General features: G+C 47.4%; 2 protein-coding genes and 1 long non-coding RNA gene across 4 annotated transcripts in view; 2 read left to right on the top strand and 1 right to left on the bottom strand.

The window, feature by feature from the left end:
* Positions 1-544: 544 nt before the first annotated feature.
* STUB1 (STIP1 homology and U-box containing protein 1) overlaps positions 545-23,191 on the top strand; it is a 30,580-nt gene continuing 7,933 nt past the window's right edge. The window contains exon 1 of one of the 2 annotated variants that reach the window (XM_039491556.1): positions 545-856. In XM_039491556.1, coding sequence (XP_039347490.1) covers positions 776-856 — 81 coding nt within the window. In that variant the 5' untranslated portion in view covers positions 545-775. Of the gene's footprint in view, positions 857-19,640; positions 19,797-23,191 lie in introns of those variants that run through there. The other variant, XM_039491557.1, reaches the window with a different exon arrangement.
* LOC120373301 lies at positions 12,694-18,333 on the bottom strand. Its single transcript, XM_039491566.1, has 5 exons — positions 18,176-18,333; positions 17,799-17,892; positions 15,377-15,536; positions 14,407-14,559; positions 12,694-13,168 (listed from the first exon to the last, which is right to left on the bottom strand). The coding sequence occupies exons 1-5, from the start codon at positions 18,301-18,303 to the stop codon at positions 12,996-12,998; spliced, it is 708 nt and encodes a 235-aa protein (XP_039347500.1). The 5' UTR covers positions 18,304-18,333; the 3' UTR covers positions 12,694-12,995.
* On the top strand, positions 14,558-18,225 carry LOC120373302. The gene is made up of 2 exons (XR_005585480.1): positions 14,558-14,769; positions 17,870-18,225. It is a non-coding gene; the product is annotated as an uncharacterized LOC120373302 (long non-coding RNA).

The following is a 23,191-nucleotide window of genomic DNA, read 5'->3' as shown; positions in this document are numbered from 1 at the left end:
CAAATGCTTTACATCCAGCCAGTGTTATACAGCATGTCAGCTGCATGCCCTTCCTTTGGGAAGAGGGAAAAAATAAAAAGATACTGAACTTGCCTTATAATTAGTTCTTTATACTGCTAATCATTATGGAATACATCCAACCCTCATGGCATTTCCTGCCCTCAATTTCAAGCACATTATAAAGGTGTGGCTAATTACCCTCATTTTACTGATGGGGAAATGTGGGGTCAGAAAGAGAGCAAGTGAGTTGGGCAAGGTCACTAATCAGCAAGTCAAAGATGGGGCCAGCAGCTGGTTGTCCTAAAATAAGCTGTTTATTGTTCAGTCTTGTTATCCTATAGGGGCCTTGCCGTTTATTATTGTTCAAAGGCACAGGAATATCACAATGATTGTGGAGGGTGAAAACTCAGCCGAGACTAATTCCCTAATTGCAAACCCCATCTGGGGAAATTGTATTTGGCTTCATCTTCTGGCTCCTTAATCAACATGGTGGGTACTCACAAGAGGCTATAAAGTGAAGCCCCCAAACAAACAGGGAATATAACAGAGTCGCCTCTGATCATTGTCTTTTTCTAACCCAGCCTTATGTCAGGTGACTGGGATCAGGAAACTGGAGGAGGTAGTTGCAGTGCTTACAAGTTTTTCTGGAAGCAAGGGAGTTGCAGAGACACTGGAGGGAGTGAAGTTTCTCTGCTGCATGCAGCAGGTTTGAAGAGCTATTGCATGTGTTAGTAGCAACATGAAGGGGATTGCAAACAGCTAGATAGGATCATTCATGAATTCCAAGATTACTCTAATCCTGGCAAGAGTGTTACCTGGGAAAATCATGTTCTCTTTGCAAGAATCCAGCTACCAGGTGAGACCATTGATTGTCATGTTGCAGTCCTATGTGTTAAAGCTGTTATGTGGATTTGGGCAGATGGACAAAGTGGAACCCAAGGCACTGATAGTATATCTGATGGCCAGGTCAAGGTTATTGAGAAACATGGACTCTGCATTGTAAAGAACAGTGGTTATTTGCAGGGCTAATGAAAACTGCACTTCTCAAATGAAGGTGTGACACTGCAAACCTTCTGACTGCTTTTCTAGAATGCAAAGTCTAGCCTTAGAGAGAATACAATGATAAACCAAGGGTAGAGACCAGCTCTGATTAATAGTATGGTCACTATAATAAAATCAAACAAGCTCAGGATTGGTACAGATCCAAGTATGGGTATCTAATGTGAGTCTACCCCCCCACCCCCGCAAGAACACTTGAGGAGGTCATGACTAGATGTTGAAATACAAGAGTGTTTTTGGTTTTGGGTACAAGCCAAGGGTTTTTGGCAAGTTTGACTCAACACCTTCAACTCCCCTCTAAGTAGATATTTTTAAGCAACTTTCCCATGGGACCCCCCCCGCCAAAGGTGTACAAAAACATCATGTCCTGGATCTTTGTCAATTCTACCCGATCCAGATCCTCAATCTCCTCACATGGCGTGAAAATGATTAAGAGCACAATAAGAAACTGCAGTGTTCTCCAGCATGAAAAATTGTAAAGCCTTAAATTGAACAGCAACAGCTGCCAAACTAGGTTGAGATTAGTTATGTAAGACACATACTTGGTGACAAAGGAGTCTGACCCAGCTCTAGAAAGGTGGAAGCAACTGCATAGTTGAAAAGGACCTAAAATGAAAAGTTATTATGGAGATGAATGAGTTCATTAACTTATCTAAACAAATTCACCCGTCATTTGTTACTTAAGTCTCCTCAGAATTCTGGTTGTGCATGGTACAGGATAGCAGGGATGGCTAGTAAAAGCCAGCTATTTAGAAACAAGCTGTCACAGAAGCACTGGTATTGAAATACTTCAGGATTAAGAATTGAGGATCTCAGTTAATGCATGTTCATATGGGTTGGGAGTTGTTCTGCAAGATGATTGCCTGGTGGCATATGCTTCTAAAACCCAACAGAGCTACAATCAGCCTATGTGAGCAAAGCTGACAAGGAAAACAAGGCCCCTCCCCTCACCTGAGAGGAGAGACTGCAGAGCCCAGAAATCAATGAAATGGGGGATGAGGGGGAGCAAAGAATACAGAGTGGGCTAAAAGAAGGGATCCAGAGGGTGATACCAAGCCGAGAACCTGAGACAACACTCACAACATGAGAAAGTGTCCCAAGAGTTAGTGGATGCTGCCCAAAAGGAACTCCATGGAGATGTGTGAACAGTTGAAGGGCTACAAATTGGGCCCCCAGGGTTCTAAAGAACCAGCCCATCCAGCTTCTTCCTCTGGGACTGCTGGATGGTCATCTTGGCCAGTGGCAGGAGGAGACTGAGGAGGAGGTCTCAGGACTTTCTGGGACCATGGATGGGTAAGGAATGGCATCCCTAGCCTCTGTTTGTCAGAAGGTGGAGATGGATGGCAGGAGAGAGATCACTTGATCATTGCCTGTTAGGTTCACTCCCTCTGGGGCACCTGGCATTGGTCATTGTCGGCAGACAGGACACTGGGCTGGATGAACCTTTGGTCTGACCCGGTATGGCCGTCCTCATGTTCATGGACAGGGAATGTGTAAATGAAAAGATGTGGGGAGAAGTGCACCCAAAGTCTTTGAAACTGAGCTGTTACGTGACCCATCAAGCAACAGTGTAATAACACACTGCAAATCACAGCGTTCACACCAGGGGATGGCTGATGAGCTCACAATGGATAATGATTCACAAGTGGCTCATTTCAGCAGTTCTCTTGGACAGATCCATTCAAGTTCCTAACTCCGCCCAGTCAAGGGGAGCATGGGGCTAGTAGAAAAGGCTGTACAAACAGCAAATAACTTGATTTATGTATTTTAATCTTTGGATTAAAGAGATCAATATTTAGCATTCTTAGAATATTGCAGCACAACTCTCTATGCTTTACTAGAGTCCAGTTCAGAGACTTATGGGTAGAGAAACAATATCTGTCTAGCTTTTCCAACCAAGGAATTTATCTGGCTTCCATTATCCAATAGCTTACCCTCTCTAATGTGTATAACCTCCCAATATTACTGTAAGATAGAGAACTAGAAGACTTGTGACAGGTATGGCAATTTCCTGGAATGGCCTTATGGTATCACATACAATCCCAGCCCACAATAATACATAAATGTAACTTCTTTATGGAGGAGATGTGACAAAGATTGCAGCCTCACGCAGTATCTTTGGGGTCCATTGTTTTAAATGAATAGTTTATGTATGGTTGTGTTCTACTCCATGCAGGAGGCTACCACAGCTCCTCTGGGAACTAAAAACATTGGGTGGTGAATTGATTAAGGCAAATTGGACTGGTTGTAAACTAACTCTGCTTCCCTGCCCCGCCCCCCCCAAGAGGTACCACCATCTGGGAGGCTTCATATCCTAGTTCAGACTACATTCTTCAGAGACAAACAAAGAAAGGACTTGTAGGTAAATAGCCTGAGTTTTTAACTGACTTGGGGCCTTCTTTCTGATCTGACAAATAGACAGAACCTTCTGTCCAAAAGGGGCCCCAATCCTTGGGGAAGGATTGGAAGGACTGACACATGACAGAGTTTGAGGTTGGAGTTGGGGTGACTGGGTCTGGTAAGCTTTTTAGCATGCATACAATTACTGTGGTTTTAATGTTTTCTCAGTAATGATTTTACCTTAAGAATAAATGTGCTTGCTTATAAATTCCACCCAGCTCTTTGTAACTATGAGCAATGGTGCTTATAGTCTCTTAAGGGAGATAGCAAAGTGCAGACACTGCCCTGTCTAGGCAGTCTGTCTTGCTGGGGATATAAAAGTGGTAAGCGGGGAACTGTGCAGCCTGGAAAACCCCTGTTCAGGAGGGAAAAAGTCTTGGGTCTCTGCCCAATAGAGGTGATGTCTGAGGAGCCAGAAGCCTAGAGTGGGAGCCATTGAGGAACCATGGAGCAAGAACATGAGTGCAGTGTGCCCTGAACTTTGACATTTATTTTACAGGGAACTGAAACACGGAGAGACTAAGGGCTGGATTTGTAAAGTTGTTTAGGCACCTAGCTCCCACAGATTTCAGTACCTTTAAAAGTCTGGGCCTAAGTGACTTACCCAAGGTCTGTGGCAGAGCAGGTAATTAAACCTTGGTCTCTGGAGTCCCAGGCAAGTGCCCTCGTGAGTGGACCTTCCTTCCTCTGTGGATGTAATAGTTGCAAATAACTAAGTGCCAGGAAATTGGAAGAGAAGCAGTACTACCGGCATGCCAAACAGTTGGGCCCATAATAAGTGGGAAGGAGTGGTAAGATTTCAGATACAGTAATAACTCTGCCCCAAGATGATTGGTTGGCATAGCTGTCTTTTGAGGGTTGGTCCTTCAGAAGTGACAGAAAACCTCCAAGCAAAGCGAGGACACTGGCTCTCTGGTTCTTGAGGACAGTATGTTGTTTAGGAGTGTGCTCCTGAGCTGGGAGAACTCATAGGCACCCACCCAATCACCGACAACAAGAAATGCCAGCAGGAGTAGCAAACTGAGGCTCTGGTGACAGATCCAAAACGCTGGCGCTTCTATCCCCATTCTGCCTCCTCTGAGCTTCCTTCCTCTGGAAATGGCCAGCTGTATCTGCTCCCCATGATGTTCTACAATTCCCATTAGCTTAAATAAACCAAGGTTGGCTTGATCAAGAAACTAGAGAGAAAATCCAAATAAATGAGTTTCAAGACTGAGCAACAGACTAGCCTGTTCTACTCCTGCTTAGTCAATAGATTGTGTATTTTAATTACAGCAGAAGTCTCACATCTCAGTGATGGACTGAGTGAGCCAATCAATTCACATCTCTTCCTTCCACAGGTTCAGTAGGTATCTCCTTTGACTTGTCAGTTCAATAGATCTCAGAGCCTTTGTGATTTAAGGGTTGGATATCTTGACTGACATGCACTGTGCCGCTAATACCCTCAATTAATTACAACGTGATTAATGGTTTCTGATTCCCCCCCAAACTGAGGGAGCTGCTCCCCAGTTAGTGTTTGTGCATGTAATTGACATATCTGCATCCAGAAGTTTTTTTCATCTTCTACAAGGACTTAATAAGAATTTCTCAAGTGTTTCCTATGTGTTGCTTGGCGTTTCCCCAAAAGATAGCCACTCCCTGGTGTCCTAGTTATGAATAAACATCTCCTCTCCGTTCTTTAAAAACCAAGGCCTATTAATAGCAGCCTCATCTCTGTCAATTATTTCTTTGCTCAGTGGCTGCTTTCTCAGATATCTCCTAGACAAAAGCTTAAATATGTCATCATTCTATAATAATTATGATCTGTATTGGCCACTCAAAGCTCAGACTGTCTCATGCTCATCTCCAAGCAGGGTTGGATGATGGGGTGTCTAGCACAATGGGGAGTGCCTGGAGTCCCACCATTTCTATCACTGGTGGAAGTGCACTACTGTTGGTTAGAGTGGGACACATTTCAGAAAACAGACTAGTGTAGATGTAACTTTAGGAATGCCTTCGATTTGCCAGGCATATCGCTCCACCAGTGTCTGGTTAGTTGATCCTTCAGGAGCAGATGATCCTGTGGTTCCCAACTCCCCAAAAGTCAGGCAAAGATTTTTCACTCTCCTTTTCTTCCAATCTGTGTGGCCTTCAGCAGATTCCCATCATGGCCAACACGCAGGACAGAAACAACCTGCCAAGTGACCTGGAAAGACTAGAGCAGCAGAGGCCTCAGGCAAGGAGGGGATAGTCACTATTAATAAATGTTAAGTCCTACCCCACAGTGGGGAAATAAACAGAGATCCACTAACATGGGCGGGGTGGGGGAGGAGTATAAAAGCAGTGATGCTCAGCTCTTTAAAGTTAGTTCATTTTCATATGGCCTCCAAAGGTGACTTGCAAAGTGCAAAGGGACGGGTATGTTTCTTGCCCTCATTTTTTTGATATATAAAGATCTCAAAGATGGTAGTGGCAGAGCACTCCAGCTCTCTGAGAAGAGTGAGGGAAGTTGACCGGAGAGCGTCTTGTTTTTCAGGCCTTGTTTTTTTTTAATTAGATCTTAGTCCTCCAGGGGAAAGGAGATTATATGGATGACTAGGGAACTAGTAGGTTTATACTTGAGAAATGAAAAGGTCAAACCTGACTGAGAAGGGAAGTGATTTTTATTCAGGCTGTTTACCCCTCTAGTCAAAATTTTCAAAGTTAGGTGCTGTGTGCATGAGATTTTTAATGGCACTGTGGCCCTTTTTGCCTTCTTAATGTGCATTTAGGCACCTAAATGAGATCCTGTTTAGTGCACCTGCCATTCCCATTGACTTCACTGGACTTTGCAGCTGCTCAGCAGCTCTGAAAATCAGGGCACTTTTCAGGAGGTGCCTGATGTTAGGCATTAATGTTGGTAAACTTGCTGAGCCCAAGCAATCAAAGATCCTGAGACTGGTTTAACATAGCTGAGACTTCGAAAATAATACATGTTGGGTTCACTGTGTTCATCTTTTGCTATCTGAGCCACGAGGGTTTGTATTTCAGAGGGTTTTTTCCTCTGAAACCATACCAGGAAGGCTAGAAGTGTGTGTTGTTTTTTGTTCAAATGAAAGCCAACGTTCTCATGCAATCGTCAGAAGCTGAGGCTTAGAGAAAAAACTTCAACTATCCTGAGAGCTGGCAGTGCTGAATTGTTTGAACATCTGTTTGGCTAAAACACTTCAGAGAAAAGGCTCTTCATTTTAGGAATCAGCCCCCCTTGTTGTTTCAGTCCACATCTCTGGCCTCATCCAAACACAAACTTGCATCGAAATAACAGAATTGGCTTGAATTCACCTCTTTTTGTTGTTTTTTGGTATGAGTTCGCATGCGGCCATTTATTCTTCTGAGTAAGAGGGTTTGATTTTGCTGATCAGAAATTGGAGAATGCTCACTCTGACATTTGATAGGGCAGATCCTCAGCTGGTGTAACGCTCTATTGACTTGCTAAGACTTTTATTAGGATCACCAGTTCAGAGACCTATTGTATCAGGACCTCCTGGAGATCCTAAACCCCACAGATTGGGATTCTTCTGCTGTGGTGCAAAGGAATAACTGCCATTAGTTAGATATCTTCAATTTATACCATCTGAAGATCGATCTCTTAGGTGTTTCTGAGCTCCCCTGCAAAAGATCTTACCTTTAAAGATCAGTGGGAATCTGTGGGGGAAATGGTTGCCAAATATCAAGGGTGAGATTGTGTAACCCTTACTCATGTTGGTGAACACTTAAACAAATAGTTACATTAGCCCAGTGTAAGTAAAGATTGTGCAATCTAGCCTTAAATTACTACTATAGACATCTCTTTAGCACTGGCTTTGTGGATGAGTTAGGCCTGGTCTACACCAAGAAGGGGGGGGGTCGAACTAGGGTACGCAAATTCAGCTACGTGAATAGCGTAGCTGAATTCGAAGTACCCTAGTTCGACCTACTCACCCGTCCAGACGTGGCGGGGTCGAACTCCGCAGCTCCCCCGTCGACTCCGCCACCGCCGTTTGCAGTGGTGGAGTACCAGAGTCGACCGCAGCGCTTCCGGAGTTCGAACTATCGCGTCTAGATCAGACACAATAGTTCGAACTCCGAGAAGTCGAACTCACCGCGTCGACCCAGAAGGTTAGTGTAAACCTACCCATAGAGACGGATAACAAGGATACAGATAGACAAGGACAGGAAGTCATAAACAGTGCTGAAAGCTTTCTACGGTAATTCACCAAATGAGTATCTGTAGGTCGCTAGCACAACAGGTTTTACTATAAAACTTTGATGGCTAGACCTGGGTCATTGCATTTTTGGATACACTTGAGCCAAATGCAGATAAAATGGGAAAGATGGAAAAGAACTTCCTTAGACCCACTTACTTATGTGTACGGCAGTCTGTCAGTATGAATTATTGTCTGAGGAGTCATGAGAAAGTGTAAATTATCTTTAACCTACACCACCTTATTTTCTCTCCCTCCCGCCCCCAGATGCTTTTCTTCCACCATGCATCTCTGTCCCCTTAAACTTAGGTTGACCTAGCTACATCGCTCAGGGCTGTGAAAAATTTCATGCAACATAGTTAGGGCGACCTAAACTCTGGTGTAGTGGCAGCCAGGTCAACAGAAGAACTCTTCCACAGACCTAGCCACAGCCTCTGGGAGAAGTGGATTACCTACACCAATAGAAAAACTCATCTATGCAGGAAGCATCTACACGACAGCAGCATAGCTGCTGGGCTGCAGCTGTGTGACTGTAATGTAGGCATACTCTAGTGAGTAACTTAAGGGCATGCTTACACTACAGCCTGTATAGTGGCACAGCAGCACTGCAGTGTTGCAATTATAGTGTAGACCCTTCATACATCGACGGACAGGTTTTTTCCATTGATGTAGTTAATCCATCTCGACAAGAGGTGGTAGCTAGGTCAACGGAAGAATTCCTCTGACCTAGCCATGGCTACACCATGGCTAGATCGACCTAACGATGATGGCCAAGGTGTGAAATTTTTCAGTCTTGAGTGACATACCTAGGTCAATCTAATTTTTAAGCGTAGACCAGGCCTACCACTCTCATACACTCAGGCTCAGTGGGCCAAATTCAGATGTGAGATACCAGTTGATGTAAATTACCTGTTAGCACTGGCTCGTACCCAATTATTGAACAACTGGCCTGAAGGCTTATGGGATATGCACACATTCATGTCAGGCTGCACTTGGCCCCCTTGTGCTGAGGACTCTGAGTCCCTGTCTATGTTCTATACAACAGACCTAGAGGTCTTTGACCATCGCTTATTCCTGGTCTACACTTAAAAATATAGGTACATACCTACAACGCTCACGGGTGTGAAAAATCCACAGGTCGGAATGATGTCGATATGCCAACTTAACCCTGTGTAGACATAGCGAGGTGTCTGTCTAGCATTCTTCTGTCAACCTAGTAGCCATCAGTCAGGGAGGAAGTGTTCCTACAGTAAAGGAAAACCCCTTCCGCCAGTGTAGGCTGTGTCTACACTACAGGGTTATCCATAGCTATGGCACCATAGCTATGCTGGTTTAGTCACCATAATGTAGCCATACTCTTTTATACTTTGATTTTTAAACACCAAGTCAATGGAAGGTTTGCAGCAATTGACTTTAAAAGGAGGAAGCTCAGGCTCTCACTGGGCCAAGAAGATCCTCCCAGCTATCCAGCCAGTCACTTTGCATCTTGAATGAAAGGAATCTAGACCCAGTTGAGCTGCCAGAAAAAAAGGAAATGTGGAAACAAGTGGGAGGGGCAAAAGCCCAAAGGAAAATTGCTAGAGCAGAAAATTCCAGGCAGCTGAAATGATCCTGACTGATAGCAAATCCTGATCACTGCAGCAAGTTTTCTGAACCATGCCATGCATGCCAGGCACTTCTCAGAAAGGCACTTTCGTCTCCAGAGATACAAAGGATTCCATGCCATGCACATTGCAGCCATTAGCCTCTGGGAGCTGACAAGGAGCTGGACTGAGTGCTATCTGTTGCCCTCAAGGCTGCCTCATCACTGCTTGGCTGGGGACACAGTCTTATTTTCTATCTTGAGCTTTGCTTTCTTGATGACTTTTGGTTCCTGACTCTGCTCTTTGACCCTCCAAATCCAAAATAACTATTTCCCATTTGCCTCTATTCCCTTCCCACTCCAGGGCAGGTCAGCTAGTGTCGCTGACTGTCTAATAAACTCATTCATTATTGGATGTGAGGCAGTTTGGATTCTGCAGAGTCTGCTAATGCAGCAGCTGTCCTCTGGCAGCAGGAGACAGGTCCCTTGATTACACAGTTTCCGTAACTTGGGCTCCAGCAGCAAAAAACATCTTAGGGGAAATGTATAGGCACTGTCTAGACTGAGCAAGGCTCAGGTAATAGGAAATCCTGTGTTCTAACCCCAGCTGCTTTGGACAACTCACGTCACCTTTCTGTGCCTCAGTTTTTCCATCTCTAAAAGAGTAATAACTTAAGCTGCATCCCAGGAAGGCTAAACTGAGCCCTGCGTATAATTCAGCCATGCAGTTGTGCGAGGGGCTGCATGATTTCCCTTTTTACTGAGATGTCACCCCAATCTATTGATGTTGCATTCCTGTTTTCCTGCAGTACTCCAGCTCCACCTCTCTGCCTGCCACTGTCTGCCTTTTCCATGCCTGTGTATCCAAGGAGCTGCCACGGCACAGCTCTCAACTCTGCAACTGTAGATCCCTGTTCCTGTGCAGCTTAAGAGGCACAGATGGTAGCACCTTCCTTCTCCAAGCCTCTGTTCCTCTCTCAAAGAGGCTTCAACAGCTTTATCTGGGTTCTGTCACACCAAGTATCTAGTTCCAGCTGGCTAACTACACAGTCCAAGAAGGCTCCTGCAGAGCCATGGGTTGGGGTGTTTCTCTTACAATGCAAATAGCCCTCAGATATTTTCAATTTGTTGTACACTTATTTTTAAACGACCCAGTAAAACTGCTGAATGATGTGCCAGTGATGGCAGATCACAAAATAATTACTAGTCTGCCTCCAAATTCCATGCTGCTCAGACATGCAAGTCATCAGTGCCTTACTGCATAGTCTAAGTCCATAGTACCTCATAATACACAGGGCCATCCCAGAATGAATTTAATATTGGTAGTAATTTGAAAATATAAAGGGCTGTAACTTTAGTGATATTATTTAGTAACCCAAAGGATACACCAAATAGCTGATGGAATAGGTTGCACATGGGATGCTGGGAGATCAGGTGCCAGCTCATGCCAAGGTCCCTATGTCTCAACTAAACATTATAAACACATAGCTGGAATCAGTCTGGCTCACCTGTATGTTAGTATTGTTAAAATAGGTATTAGACTTCAAAGACTGTGTTTAAACTTTATGGAATGCTTGTGAGCTGCTGCAGGCATCAATCTCCTTATAACAGCTGTCACTTATTGTAAGATAATATTTGAAAGTTTGCATTGTGAGTGCCTCTGTGTAAATCACCAGTCAGGTGTGAGACATTAACTAGTGTGAAATGCTGGTCTCTAACCAAATGTCCTGCCCAAAAGAGAAGACCCATCAACACCAAACAAATTATTGTGGAACAGTAGAGGACAAAAGACTCTGTTGCCTGCTCTCTTCTCCCCCTCCTCCCTGCCCCATGAAGATGAATCATGCAAGTGAATTCCCACCATCAGCTGAGTTCCCCTCAAAGTGCAAGGAGGAGTGGGAAGAAACCCCCCTAACAAGAAGGAACTCTATCTCTATGCTGCTTGGACTTTGAAGGCAAGGTTTTCTAGGCATCAGTAAGAGAACCCCAGTACTTAGCCAGGGTTAGCCCGAATGGGCATATAGAGCTTGTTTATTACAGAAGCATCTATTACATTTTGAAACGTAAGATTGGAACTTATTTGTGTGTGTATGTTCATTTGCTTTAAACTTGTAAATAATTCTTATTTATGTTTCCTATATAAATTTAGGTAGTTTATTATAGGACTTGCTACAAGCATTGTCTTTAGTGTGAGATCTACAGTGCAATTGACCTGGGAGTAAGTGACTTGTCCTTTGGGACTTGAAGTAACCTGAATATTGCTGTGATCCTTGGTGTAAGGGAGCATCTATCACAAAGGTGGGCTTACCTGGCTGACAGATTGGAGTACCCAACGGGACTCTCTGTGACAAGGTAGTTACAATGCATGATGAATTTACACTTGATGATTGGTGGTGAAATCTAAATAGAACTCTCAACCAATTTTGGGTTTGTGCCCTGGTTCTTAACAGGCTTCCCTGAGGTTGGTATTCATGCTCTCTTGAGCCACTGAAAGGTAGTTTGACCACATACAACCTTCATCTTTGTTTCATCCACTTGAATGGGGTACAAGACATGGATCGCCCCAAGAGTCGTCCACAGATGTGCCAGGAAGGGGGAGATGCACATAAACCGGATATTGCACCTCACTCCTTATCTGCAGCAGCAACCCTTCATATCCTAGTCTTGGGGACTCCCTTCCCCACCCCTCACGCTTGCACTGCACCACCCCCCTTCCTCTGGGCTTTCCCAATCCTGGAGTCCCCACAGCTTTGCCAATGTACCAAGGGCCTGAACTGTAGCATCTTTATTCCAGTACACTGCCAATACACTTCAGCGCCTGGAAAGTGCAGTCATGCCAATTACGCCAACAGTGCTAGCCTCATCCATTTCCTTTTTCTGCTCCTTTCTTTTTTGCCTTCTTTTGTGATGCCTCCTATGCCTGGAATGATCTCCTGATCCCCATCTGTCAGGTCTCCAGTCCCCTTTCAAGTCCCTACTAAAGACACCCTTCTTTTGTAGGGTGTACCCATGGAAAAATTGAATAGACTAGGGAGAGGAATAGAAGGAAGGGGGAAATAAAACCCATGGAGACTTCCTCTCTGGATGTCTCAATGCATTTTGTCGGTCACACAGAGCATAAGCTCTCCAGAGCAGACACTTTCATGATCTCTGACTAATGTACAGGGCTGAGCAGATCACCAGCTCTTTTAATGATCATGACATGCAGCTATTGTGATGGAAGAACTCTGATGATACAATTCCAGTTGGAGGAATCTTCAATCAATGGGATTACTGGAGATGGAGGTAAATGGTCCAGGAAGCCAGATCTGGGGCCAGGATGGCATCCTGGAAGATCCATTCATGTTTAGGAGGTAGGTGAGATGGGACAACAGATACAGTATGAGAGCGGGCACTTCCTGTTGTCACATCATTATCCTATTGGCAACCAAGCAAACCCCAACTATGTGGTACTATGAAAACCATCAAAAGTTTATTAAGGAATTATTGTAAAAATCACTGCACACACCAAGCAGAGGGCTCCTTTTGAAAGATCAGCTTTGGTTCCAAAGGGGGAGTGATTCAAACAGAAGAGCTCCCCTTTATTTCTTCCCACACCTGATCAATTTGACCCATTCCCTGAATGACTCCCCAAAAAGGGTAATATTTAGATTCCCCAAGGAGTCCAGCTTTAGTATTTAGTCAAACTGTGCATCAGATAACAGGAGGCAAACACTGTGTGATGCTTGTTAGGTTCCTGGCCGATGATGTTTTCACCTGGCTTTCCATTTTTTTGTGGGTCTAACATCCTCATCCGCCTCATCATCTGCCTTCTCTCCCCCTGCACTCAGAGTCTGCAGCAGTGAAGGACACAATTTCTGTGCCACAGCCCAGGCCCAGAGACACATCTCCACACGATGAGGAGTCCATGCTTTCTCTGTATCCACTAGAAAAGATCAGAAGGGAGCAATTAAACTCTGCATCAGTAGAAGAACCAGATGAAGGAGAGACAGGGTAGGAATCAATCTACATCTCCCAAATGAATTTTTGGTAAGATATGTGGCCCAGTAAAGTGAAAGGCTGATAGTACAGATTAGAATGAGACAGACTTTCTTCACACAGCTCTGGCAATGCACATTGATCCAGATCTGCAGCATCTCTCCTAGGCTCCCACACAACTTTGGCAATACACCTCACTTTGGCCTTGCAAACATCCCTCCTGCTATTCCAGTTCTGAGCCTCTGAGTGGAGAATGTCAGTCATACCAGACTAGGAGGGAGGGGAAGATCAAAAGCTGCTGCTGTTTTGTGGATGTGCACGTAGGCTGGGGCAGGAGAACATCTCTGCAATCCTGGTCTACAATTGCCCTACTGCTGCTATGGTTCTACAGTACAGCAGGGCAAGCAAACTTAGTGGACAAAATCATTGCCACACTGAGACCTTTGGAAACCCAGAAGGAAGACACAGACCAGGGGAGCAGGGAAGGGAGATGGAGCTGGCCACAACTTCAAGCAAAAATTAAAGGGAGAATGAAAAGGCAATCCAAATTCATGGTGGGCACAGAAGGCAAGGAAAGGTTAATAAGGGAAATCTTGCAGAGCAGCTGTTTCAATACAGGTGCTGCTGAGAATGGCTCTACAGTGACTGCAAGGTTCAGGTCTAAGAAACCAGGAAATTGTTAATTTGCTTTTCAATTAATCACTTGATGCAAAAATGCCAGATATCAACAATGTTGTACTTTTGGCAATTTTCATCTGAGGATCTCAATGCACTGGGCAGAGGTGAGTAAACGTTACTTTCATTTTACAGGTGGGGGAAGCTGAAGCACAGAGAAATTAGGGCCCAGATCAGCAAAGGTATTTAAGAGCCCAACTCCCATCAATGGGAGTTAGGCTCTTAAAGTGCTTAAATGCCTTTGAGGCTCTGGGCCTATGTAATTTAGCCAAGGCCATGCAATCAGTGGCAGAGACAAGAATAGAATCCAGGGTCCTGACTCCCAGTCATTTGTGCTAACCACTGTTTTCTTGTATCATAATGACAACCTTACTGTAAGCACTAAAGGGTTCATTGCAGTTCAAATAATTTCTAAAATTCAGACCATAAACACTTAACTAAAGCAGAGAGATGCAATCCTCCTTCCCCTACCCCGTAAGAGGTCTGGGCAGTGACCCCACCTACCCTTACCTTTGTTTAGTTTCTTGACACAGAGCTGGATCTTGTCCAGGTAGAGGATGTAATGCTTGAGGGTATACTGAATTGGGGTGAGGCCGGGGATGGACTCCATTGCTTCATCTGCCATAAATGCCGCAGCGTCTGGGGCTCCTGCAGCTAGAATTGCTAAGTGGAAAGAGTGGAAGGTGCTGAGCAGAGAAAAGGAAGAGGTTGGGAGCAGGAAGAGGAGACACGGGGCAGCCTGCATGACAGTGACGGCCCTGTGTCTTGGAGAAACATGCAGCTTCTCCCACCCTGTTCAGGCTCTCAGAACACCTGGAATCAGACTCCTGATCCCACCTTCCAGGACACATCATGGAAACTGAACCCAAAAATGTATGTGCACCTGTATTCTAGCAGAGATGTGATTGAACCAAAACCCTGGGTGTCTTAACAGTCTTGAATTTGGGAGGAGGGGGACTGAAATAAGGATTACAATTTTGCAGTTTGAGCCAGTCTCTAATTCCCCCCACATGTGAATGTGCCCCTGCTTTACACAAACACATGGGGAAACGCACTGAGCCAGAGATCTAGCCACAACTTCATATGCAGGCACCATTGCGTACAAGCCCAGATGCCTTTGATTTGCTGCCTTTGCCAGCCACAGCACTAAGCATATGCAAAGGTCTTCTCTCTAAGAACTGGCCATTGGAAACAAGTTTGGCTACTTGCTGGATTGAGAAAAACTGAGAGCAGGTTGCAGATGTGGGTGCTTCCCCTTTCTTTTCCCCAGTGCTCAGTTCCAGGGCCAATACTGTCTCCCAGACGTGTTTATCATCCAGGAAAGATCAGCATTTCAGATCCCACTCTAACTAGCACCATTTGGGTGGTGCTATTTACATAGTGCTGTGGAAAATCTGAACAATCTTCCCATTTCTTACCTAATGGTATAGGCAGGCCCTGGCCCTCTTGGATTTATCCCCTCCCTCCCACAACTTCTTACCTGAAGCTGTGGCTGGTCCCACAGCCTTTAGCTGGCTCAGCTCAGTAATGGCAGCTGCCATGTCTGGAAGGAGCTGGAAAGCTTTCCTTGTACAGCTCTCCACAGTTTCACTGGAGTTAGTGGCCACCAGCTGCTGCAGACGAGGACGAAACTTTCCCCGCTAGATAGGAGGAGAGAAGAGAGCATGGTAAGGACATCCCAACCTGAGGAGCTCAGCTTCTTCTCTCTACAAGTGAGTACAGCTCATTGCTACAGGAAAAAGTCTATACCAGGGGTCGGGAACCTTTCAGAAGTGGTGTGCAGAGTCTTCATTTATTCACTCTAATTTAAGGTTTCGTGTGCCAGTAATACATTTTAACGTTTTTAGAAGGTCTCTTTCTATGTCTATAAATATATAACTAAATTATTGTTGTATGTAAAGTAAATAAGGTTTTTAAAATGTTTAAGAAGCTTCATTTAAAATTAAATTAAAATGCAGAGCCCCCCTGGACCAGTGGCCAAGACCCAGCCAGTGTGAGTGCCACTGAAAATCAGCTTGTGTGCTGCCTTTGGCAAGTGTGCCATAGGTTGCCTACCTCTGGTCTATACTTTACGGGGACCAGCAATTAAAAGTGGCCTTTATAATAAGGGCTTCAATACTGTGGGGCCATGAGTTCCTTTCCAACACATGGGAAAAGTATGAGTCCTTCCAGGGATATTTCTTTTTAGTGGAGTTTCGCAAGCTATGGTCTGTGGGCCACTAGTGATCCAGAGGGAGAGCCCTTCCTGGCCTTCTCCAAGTTGAGATGTCTTGTGATTGGAAAGAAAACATCCCATGTGGGGATCTTTATCCTTAAGCATGGTCCAGAAAATGAAAAAGCTATGTGACATTCTAAAAGGAAAATGCCAAGTGAGCTGAAGCTCAGAATTGAGGCTCTGTTTGAGGGGGGGGAAAGGTGTTGTTTTTAAAACCCTAGGGTGTGCACGATTTTATGAAACACAAGATTTCCTGCAACATTTTTGTTTTGCTGGAGGGTGGGATTTAAAGCTTCCTCACCCACACTCTGAGCACATCACCCCAACTCCTCACATCACTTCAGGGGCTTCATCTTCTTGTCCTCTTTCCTAGTATAGACAAAGCCTAAACATGTGCTCCTCTGACCACATTTTCAAGCTCCTGTTCCATTACAATGCCATTAGTTTCTTACCTTTGTTTCCAACATCTTCCCGCACCTTGTCCCCTACACTCCTCCTCTCTCCTAAGTACTCCCTTTGACTTTTCCACCCTGTCCATTACACTTGGACTAACCACCCTCTTCCTGTGAGTCAACAGCCCATGATAATTTGATTATGTTTGTAAAGAGTTGTTGTGTACAATATTAATGTTTCATAAACAAGTGACTGAATAATAATTCCCCTATTGTAGTGGAAACCCACACACAGCTCTGTGGTGCTAGTCAGAGGAAACCTACCAAGCTGTGTGAAATGCAAATAGCATCCCTTGGATTTAAAAATAGTCCTGCTCTGACATTCTAATGTGTTGTTACAAATGCAAACAGAGGATAACTTTTAAATAAAGGGCCAAATCCTCAGCCTCAGAAAGCGAGGAGGCTGCTACCTGGCGTAGTGGCTCTGCCATCCCATTGTAGGATCCTGTTTAAGGGATATAACCTGGGCAACTGCATGTGGCAGAAAAGCCATATGCCCCTAAGATCCCTAACTGCACCTGGGACAATCCCTTGGGCCTATGGCAGCTGACTGCAACTTACAGCAAGCCTGAGGCTTCTATCAGTTGTGTTGGGGGGCAGGAGAGGGCTACAATAACCCCGCAATTAAGGAGCCACAAAGGTAGCATAAAGACACTATTGCTCCTCCCCCAGTCGTGCATCAAGCATGGTTCAGACAGACCAGAATAGTTGGCTGGATTGTTTTCCTTGACTGCAGTACCTTTAAAATATGAATAACAGCATTAAATAGATGCTAACTACAGAGGCCTTAAGGCTGGCAGCATTAAACTCTTTCACACAGGTTTAAAAAAAAGTCAATATAATCAGCAGAGCTCCAAACCACCAGCAATTGAAAATGATGTTATAGACCCCAAGGCTCTAAGCTTATGGCTACACTAGAGTTTATAGCAGCACTGATGCAGCTGTGCTACTGTAAGCTCTCTAATATAGTCATTCTATGGATCATGAGTCTAATTACCCAGCCCCTGCAAGTAGCAGTAGCAGCTTTCTCACTGACACAGCACTCTCCACACTGGCACTTAAATTGGCATAAATTATGTCGTTCAAGGGGATGGCTAATTCACACACTTGAGCAACATGATTTATGTCGACTTAAGCTGTAGCTGTAGCCTTAGACCCCTCCTGCCACTACACAAACACTTTGATTATATGGCTGAGATGTTACATATGGCAATTCATTTGGGAAAGCTACTTACAGCAAGTTTCCATTCCATCAGTTTCACCACTTCAGCCTGTGTCAGATATTTTTCTCTCCTTCCTGCAATAGCAACTGGCAGCTCCTCCTGATACCTGAAACACAGACCCGTTGGCAGACAAGGAGTCAAAATATATTCTTGAACCTACATGTTCATGTTGCTGGAGTTGCAGCTGGTACTGACTGGCTGGGAGGAAGCTCATGCTATTGAAGACCCAGCTGCTACTGATGGAGAACGGTTGGCAGGGATTTCACACTGAAAGAGGCTGCTATGGATAGGACTCATAGCTGTATGCTTCCTCAAGAGATGATGAGGTGGTGCTCCTAGAGAGAATAATGCAGCAGAAAAGAAACCACCTTAAATGCTTAAGGGTTTACCATTTATCCAGCTCAGCAAGTTTTTTCTGCCTGCCTCCTTTGGCTTTGAGTACATCCCAGTAGATATCAAACACTGTCCTCCAGTAGGTGGGGTCTTCACAACCATACAGGCCTCCACTTAAGGGCATGTTTCAGGGTTCCAGGACACTAAGGACGAAGAACATCTAAAAGAGAAGGACAAACAGACTTGATGCTAATGGAACTACAGAGCACAGACCTTATGGGAAGAAAATGCTGATCCTTATCTCCCCTCCCTACAACCTCCAAACCCACCCTTGCTTCATTCACCTTCTACTTGCCCTGTCAACATTCTCTCTTTTCTCTCCCTACCCCCTGTCCTTCACCCCACCATGCTCTCCAGCAGGCCTCTCCACCTCTTAGCACCTTTGGTCCTTACGGCCCCCCTCAAGTCACTGCCTCTAAGCCTGGCTCTCCCTGCACTCCAGGAAGCTGCAGCTCTCCTTGCTCGATGTAGCCCCTTGCTGCACTCATCTTTATTTCCCTGCAGCAGGGGCGGCTCTAGCCATTTTGGTGCCCCAAGCACGGTGGCACGCCGTGGGGGGCACGCTGCCGGTCGCCGGTCCTGCGGCTCCGGTGGACCTCCCGCAGGCGTGCCTGCGGATGCTCCACCGAAGCCGCGGGACCAGTGGACCCTCCGCAGGGATGCCTGCAGGAGGTCCACCGGCAGAGCGCCCCCCGCGGCATGCCGCCCCAAGCACACGCTTGGTGTGCTGGGGCCTGGAGCCGCCCCTGCCCTGCAGTGACCCTGGGCCTGCTCCTGCCACCCAGCTCCTCAGCTTCCTCGCTCCCCAGCTCCAATCCCCTCAGCTCCCTGACCCTCCCAGGCCCCCACTCCAGCCCCCTGAACCCTCACAGACCCCTCAGCCCTGACACTCCTAGCCCCACCCTTCAGCCTCCTGACCCCCACTCTATCCCCTCACCCCATCCTCCTCTGCTCCCTAACTCTCCCAGCCCTGACCTCCCCCAACTCCATCCTCCTGACCCTCCCACCCGTCTCCCACTCCAACCCCTTCAGCCCCCCCTTCCTTCCCCCTCAGCCCTGACCCTCCTAGCCCCCCTTCAGCCCGCCGTGCCCCACTCTATTCCCCTCAGCCCTCACCTCCCCCCACTCCATCCTCCTGACTCTCCCACTCCACCCCCCTCAGCCCTGACCTCCCTCACTCTCCCAGCCCCACCGGACTCCTCAGCGCCGACTCCGTCTCCGTCTCCGTCTCACCTGCCCTCCCCGCAGGCCCAGGCCCGGCCCTGCCGGAAGTCCCGCTGGCTGCGGGCGGGGCGGAGGCGGGCTCGGGCAGGGCCGGCCGGGCTGTCGCAGTGCGAGGCCGCAGGGATCCGGCCGGGCCCCGCACGGGAGCGCTGCGCTGCGCTGCGGCATGAAGGGGAAGGAGGAGAAGGAGAGCGGCGGCCTGGGGCTGGGGGCGGCTCCGGCGGCGGGGGCCGTGTGGGGCCCCGCGGCAGCGCGGCGGCCGGGCTCGGGGGCGGCCCGGGCGGGGGCAGCCCCGAGAAGAGCCACAGCGCCCAGGAGCACAAGGAGCAGGGCAACCGGCTCTTCGTCAGCCGCAAGTACCCCGAGGCGGCCGCCTGCTACGGCCGGGCCATCGTGAGTGCGGGCTGGGGGCGCTGGGCCTGTCGCGGGGCGGGGGGTCTAGCGGCCTAACGTGGGCTGGGCTGGAGGGACCGGGGAGCCGTGCGGCCTACAGGACCAAGCTGAGGCCTAGGGGGCAGGGGGATAGAACTGAGCTGTCTGCGGGGAGGGGCTGGCACCCACTGCGGGGGCTGAGCTGTCTGGGGGGAGGGGCTGGCACCCACTGCAGGGGCTGAGCTGAGGTTTTTGGGGGGAGAGGCCAGAACCCACTGTGGGGGGACACAGTGCTGAGCTATCTGGGGGAGAGGCTGGCACCCACTGTGGGGGGGAGGGAGGCTGGGCACCACTGGGGGGGACACAGAGCTGAGCTATCTGGGGGAGAGGCTGGCACCCACTGTGGGGGGACACAGAGCTGAGCTATCTGGGGGAGAGGCTGGCACCCACTGTGGGGGGACACAGTGCTGAGCTATCTGGGGGAGAGGCTGGCACCCACTGTGGGGGGACACAGAGCTGAGCTATCTGGGGGAGAGGCTGGCACCCACTGCGGGGCTGGCACCCACTTACAGAGCTGAGCTATCTGGGGGAGAGGCTGGCACCCACTGCGGGCGGGGGGACACAGAGCTGAACTGGTTGGGGGGAGAGGCTGGCACCCACTGTGGGGGGACATAGAGCTGAGCTATCTGGGGGAGAGGCAGGCCCCCACTGCGGGGACACAGAGCTGAGCTGTCTGGACACAGTGCTGAGCTATCTGGGGGAGGGGCTGGGACCCACTGTGGGGGGACACAGTGCTGAGCTATCTGGGGGAGAGGCTGGCACCCACTGTGGGGGGACACAGTGCTGAGCTATCTGGGGGAGAGGCTGGCACCCACTGTGGGGGGACACAGAGCTGAGCTATCTGGTGGGAGAGGCTGGCACCCACTGCGGGGGGTACAGAGCTGAGCTATCTGGGGGAGAGGCTGGCACCCACTGCGGGCGGGGGGACACAGAGCTGAACTGTTTGGGGGGAGAGGCTGGCACCCACTGTGGGGGGACATAGAGCTGAGCTATCTGGGGGAGAGGCTGGCACCCACTGCGGGGGGTACAGAGCTGAGCTGTTTGGGGGGAGAGTCTGGCACTCACTACAGGGGGGACAGCAGAGCTATCTGGGGGAGAGGCTGGCACACACTGTGGGGGGTGGGCAGCCATAGAGCTGAGCTATCTGGGGTAGGGGCTCGTACCCACTGCGGGGGACACAACTGAGCTATCTGGGGGAGGTAGAGCTGAGCTGTGTAGGGTGAGGGCCAGTTTGTACATTGGGGGCTGAGCTGTTTGAAGCTGAGGCCAGTATCCATTGTGTGTCCCTGGAAAAGCGATACTGCAGGACTCAGTTCCTGCTTGAAAACAAACATACACACACACCCCACCCTGCTTTGGGAAGAATCCAGGCTAAGGTCCCTGCTTCCTTGGAGGCCTGGTCCCTCCTTCAGTGCTGTGTTGGTAACAAGAGTCCCTTGGGAACAGGAGGCCTGGAAAAACATTTCACACTCAGGTCACCCTATGGATTTAGGCCCAGACAATGTTTTCAGCATTCCAGTTATTGCTCAGCTTGGGGTGCTGATCTTGGCTGCTCAGACTTGGGATATCAATCTTTTACAAAAAGTCGAGTTGAGAATTGTTAGTGGCAATGGCAGTAAAGGCAGACAGCTGGGGATGTTGGAATTTATGATGCTGAAAGGGTTTGGACAGGACACGGTTTATCTCCTAGTCTCTCCACAAAGTACTATATGGGATCTTTAGCCCTATAGTTGAAGTATTTATTGATAGTGCCTTAGTTTCTACTAAGTATCTACTAGTTATGGGCAGAAAGGATCTTAGTTTAAAATGTTGTCCAAAGGACCCATTCTACATAACACTGCACTGCAGTGCTTGTGAGCTCTGTCTAGTGCAGCACTTGAACCTTTGATTTGGTCCAGATTCCAGGTGTGCCATCAGAACCATAATCTAGGGCTCATACCATGGCTCTTGGGGATTTGTGTTCCTAAGCATATGTCCTCTTGGAAATAAAACCCTTTTGCTTGTATCATGCCTGTCACAAGGGGATTTTTTCTCTCTCTGACTCTGCAGACTGAGATGCACAGTTTGAGATTGAAGGAAATTTCTTTGAACACTCAGGGCTGCTAATGTTAGGAGATTACTGTTTGGGATGCTTTTCTCCTGGGTCTGGAATAGTCTCTGTGCCCCGCCTGGTATTTAGCTGAGTCAAGTATTTCCTCTGTTTCATTAGGAAGATAGCATTACAAAAGCCAGTTTGTGTAGTCTGTCTATTCTGTGTTTACTCACACACCCTCAACAAATTGCCTCTGCTCTGTGTTGTCTGTAATACACTCTTGATTTAGGTGACTGTCACCATCTAGCCTGTTTCAATGTAGCATTCATGGTTTTCCTAGTTTGTCTATCATGGTACTGCTCTTTAAGTGTGTTTTTGTATATCAACCTGGCTGCTGGTTCATGGTAACTGCTAAAGCCTGTTAGCTGGGTCCATGATGATGAACTTGTAAACAACATACAATATTCCTTTGGGAAATAGCTGATGGGACAAGATTATGCAGCTTTAGACTCTTCATTGTTGTCTCCTATTTAGAAAGACAGGAGTGATCACTTCGTTCTAAGGACATGCTGGTTAACATCACTTGTATCCACTTACTGAACAAGCTGTAGTCTGAGAGCTAGAGCATTTTGTCTTTAGAGACTTGGGTTCAAATTTTCTTGAGTCACTCACAAGTGAAAATGTGTATTAGTCTCTTCAGAGTCCCCAGTGGATGTTTTTCCACATCATCAAATCACCGCAGAGTGGAGAAATCCAAAACTTGAATAGCTAGGAGAGGGGGCAGGTCAGGGTTGAGATGCATCAGTGGAGCTGTGCCAGAGGCCCAGGAGTAGAATAGCAGGTGCTGCAGGTCAGGACTGTCATGCATTGGTAGAGTAAGCGGAGGTCCAGGGCTACAATACCATGGGGCTCATTTGTTAAGGAATGTGGTGAACTGGCAAAACTGGGAGGAGGTTAGGCAGGACCAGAACTGTCCATGGTGCAGCAGATCAAGAAGTGCATTGGTGTTTATTTGGAGGCCCAGGGTTTGGGATAGCAGAGGCTGCATAAGGTCAGGATTATATTGCACTGGCAGAGCTCTGCAGGAGAAGCACATACAGTTCCTGCCTGAATGGCTCTAGTCAGTGCTGTTCTAACTTTCATGAGCAAAATATTTATGTAATTTTAAAATAATTCAGGTCAAGGATCGGGCCTCTCCCACAAAACAAACCTCTGGATCCAATTATACTTTGCAGGATTTCTGAGCAAAACTATCCTTTGTGGGCCTTAGAACTCTCACCTTGTCTACTGGATAATGAGGAGTCTGTGGAGCCTCTCAACGGTG

The sequence above is a fragment of the Mauremys reevesii genome, linkage group 10 (genome assembly GCF_016161935.1).
Source record: "Mauremys reevesii isolate NIE-2019 linkage group 10, ASM1616193v1, whole genome shotgun sequence".
Classification (NCBI taxonomy): Eukaryota; Metazoa; Chordata; order Testudines; family Geoemydidae; genus Mauremys; species Mauremys reevesii.
The sequence above is the reverse complement of the archived record's forward strand: the minus strand, read 5'-3'. Positions and strand labels throughout refer to the sequence as shown.